At 37.3% G+C, this 3084-nt stretch overlaps 1 protein-coding gene across 1 annotated transcript; it reads right to left on the bottom strand.

Annotated features, from left to right (window-relative positions):
- Positions 1-658: 658 nt before the first annotated feature.
- On the bottom strand, positions 659-2883 carry LOTGIDRAFT_239244 (hypothetical protein). Its single transcript, XM_009054368.1, has 3 exons — positions 2871-2883; positions 2507-2647; positions 659-1612 (listed from the first exon to the last, which is right to left on the bottom strand). The coding sequence occupies exons 2-3, from the start codon at positions 2523-2525 to the stop codon at positions 822-824; spliced, it is 810 nt and encodes a 269-aa protein (XP_009052616.1). The 5' UTR covers positions 2526-2647; positions 2871-2883; the 3' UTR covers positions 659-821.
- Positions 2884-3084: the final 201 nt, after the last annotated feature.

Below are 3084 nucleotides of genomic sequence, written 5' to 3'. Positions count from 1 at the left end.
TGGAAAGGTTCACTGTTTGGCTATTCATACTCGCAAATGCTTTCAATATTTCAGGATGGATGGCGGCCTGAGGGGGTGTCCACGTGGATTTAGGAATAAACATTGTTCTAGTACCACGTGGGGGGTGGTTTCGAAAAAAATATGTGCAGCTAAGATTTCGTTGAAATCGTTCAATGGATGGTCGGAGATAATTCAAGTTAGCTATCTTTGGTGTGGGAATGAATTTAAGTCCACGGTCTAAGATTGAATGCTGAAGGGGTGTGAGAATTTTGCGGCTCAAGTTAACTACAGTTTGGCCTAGCGGTGGCCTCTCAGTATTTTTATCCCCAGTAATTAGTTTAATGACTTACTCGATGCTTGAAGCTGGTGTATCCAGGCTCGTGCCGTATCTCACGTGACCTCTAAGTTACGTCATACAGTGTAAGGAGAATTTGTATTAAAACGTTATTGGTATACATATCACAATGGTAATGACGTTCATTTCCAAGCTGCTCTGGGGTTGGAGGCCCCCCCTTAGGACTTGGTTCAGCCAGTCCCGATGGTAGTTGAGCTAATGGTATGTTAAGGCATAATTTACTACAGTTAGACCTCTAGCAATTTGTTCTATTGTACAAAAATATGACAGAAGGTTTCAAAGAGAAGAAATGATAACAATCGGAACAATTTACATTTTTTTATCAACCAAAGACATAAACAAAGTTACAATCTTCTTGGCTAGCGATACTCAATCAATTTTTTAGCCAGGAAATCATACAGCATGTTGTTGAAGTCATTGTTGTTTATTTTAGTTTTCAGATTGTTTATAAGATATCTTTTCCAGATTAAGTATGATGGTGACTGACAATAGAGCTATCTATAGACATCATTTTGGATCTGATATGGCTAAATCGAGTACTCCATACGTTTTGGTAATCATGTAGAGCTGCTGTGTGACCTTTCAGTTGATGGTAAGCCAGTTCCAACTTTGCTGCTTTCATCAACAATTTAAGAAGCCCCAGCATAAAGGTTTGGCTTTTTCCTCTGTTGTACTTGGTTTGTTTGACAACATTAGTAAAAAGACCACCTCCAAACAACCGCCCTTCATTCATGATGCCGTCGTAGAGTTTTAAACCACTATTTTTATAAACAGCCTCGAAGTTATCGACGAAGGTAGAGGTTACAATCTTAACAGCTCCTGTTGAAAATGTGTAGATATTTTCGAAGTCCCTATTAACAACATTAATATATTGCTCAATATCAGAATACTGTACTGATATTTTACTCCAATCAATCAGGTTTTTCACTTCGTTGAATTCTAAATCATATTTATCGAATCGATTGTCAACTTCTTTGTACAGACGTTTAATGGATTTAAGTTCAGCTGATTCAGATTGTCCGAAAAATCCCATGATGAAGGAAACGAAGGGTCCAACGATCCCGAGATAGGGAGTTACAGCAGTAGCCAGTTTTCCAATGACATTGTTGAAATTTTTAGCCACAATAAAGTCACCAAGTTCCTTAGCTACTGATAAACCATGTTGGATGTTAGAGGCAGTGTCTCTTATTTCCTTGGTAGTAGTAACAGTCACGTACAATACCAATAAAACACCAGCCAGCACCTTCCAATTCATGTCTGAAAATTTAATAGAAAAACCATGAATTTAGGTGTTCAGGTTTGAACAGTGTCTCATGAAATGCGACTCGTCTTTTTAACTTTCGAATGTGGATAATTCTGGACACACGTGGATTTGAAGCCTCAAATTTCGACGGTGAGCTGTGAACACTATAACTGATTGGCTGAGCTAAAAGGAATCTCGTTTTTGAGACAAAGGTATGATTGATACAAAAAGTTGGAACACCTTTCCCTTTAATCTAGTTTGTGGTTCGTTCCTCCAGCGCTTGTTGAGATTTACAGTGAAGTATTAATTCCAGTGCTTGTTTGCATGTAAACCGAAACATCTGCCTATATTCCAGTCTCTGATAGATATTTTGAAAGTTGGTTAGTGTAGAGACAATAAACCTAATTTACAGTCATCGTAAAGGTTAATTTAATATTATATGAGAAAAAAGTCGTCGGAGGTGTAGAAAATCCCCATATAATAGGGCCTAGTTTTTCTGACTCCAGTCAGTATATGTCAAAATATCTATCAGAGCAGTGCTTCTCATTCTTTTTTCACCCTGTTCACCTCACATCTGCACTACCAGATGCCACCGACCCCTTTCAATAATCAAGTAAATAATTTTATTCACATTTACTGAATATCACTCTTTATTACAAAAAATAATCAATATTAATATGGTCAGATTTTGATAATGAGATGATAGTTCTTAGTGTGTGCCGCCCTGAGCTTGATGTTCACGAATCAAAGATTTACTGTCCGGTATCAGTCTGGTCAGCTTCAGACACAGGTCTTCACGTCTAGTTATCAGTGGCGGAGCCAGGTTTACGTCCTAGGGAAGGGGGGAGTGGGTGGGGGCGAAATATCCGAGCTTGCCTGAATTTCTTACCTAGATTTGAAATTTTTACCTGCAAAAGTTGCTCTCATGGCTGTGAGGGTTAGAACTGCCCCACTTCGGCTTCACCACTGCTGGTTATGTCTAGAGATCCGCACTTTTTAAGTCTTTACTGACCCAATTCGGAGAGTTGGGAATTTTACACCCACCGCCTCTAAGATATAATACAATAGTTGTGTTTATGTTTTGACAAATGTCTGTGTTTGACTATAATAATGATCCTATAACAAAACACAGGACAATATTATAGAATATAACACACTTCTTTAATAAGATTAGGCACATATGTGTTTTATATTCCATAATATTGTCTTGTGTTTTGTTATATGTGCTCCTCGCTTCTATATGTCGTTCAAATCTTACAATAATAAACCTACCTGGATGATTTCTATAATAATGTCTATGATAGTATTTAATTTTCTCTTTTTATACTAGGAGAATAGATAAGACATTCAAATTAAGATACAGCCAGACAAGGTAATATACACCCTGCAGCTTTGATTTTAAATAAAAATATTTAGCAGTACAGTAACAATTACCAGTATGAAATATTCAACCTTCAGTCATACACTTCTTTTAAACTGAACAGAT

This window comes from Lottia gigantea (assembly GCF_000327385.1).
Source record: "Lottia gigantea unplaced genomic scaffold LOTGIsca_214, whole genome shotgun sequence".
NCBI lineage: Eukaryota > Metazoa > Mollusca > Gastropoda > Lottiidae > Lottia > Lottia gigantea.
This window is presented reverse-complemented; position numbering and strand designations above follow the sequence as displayed.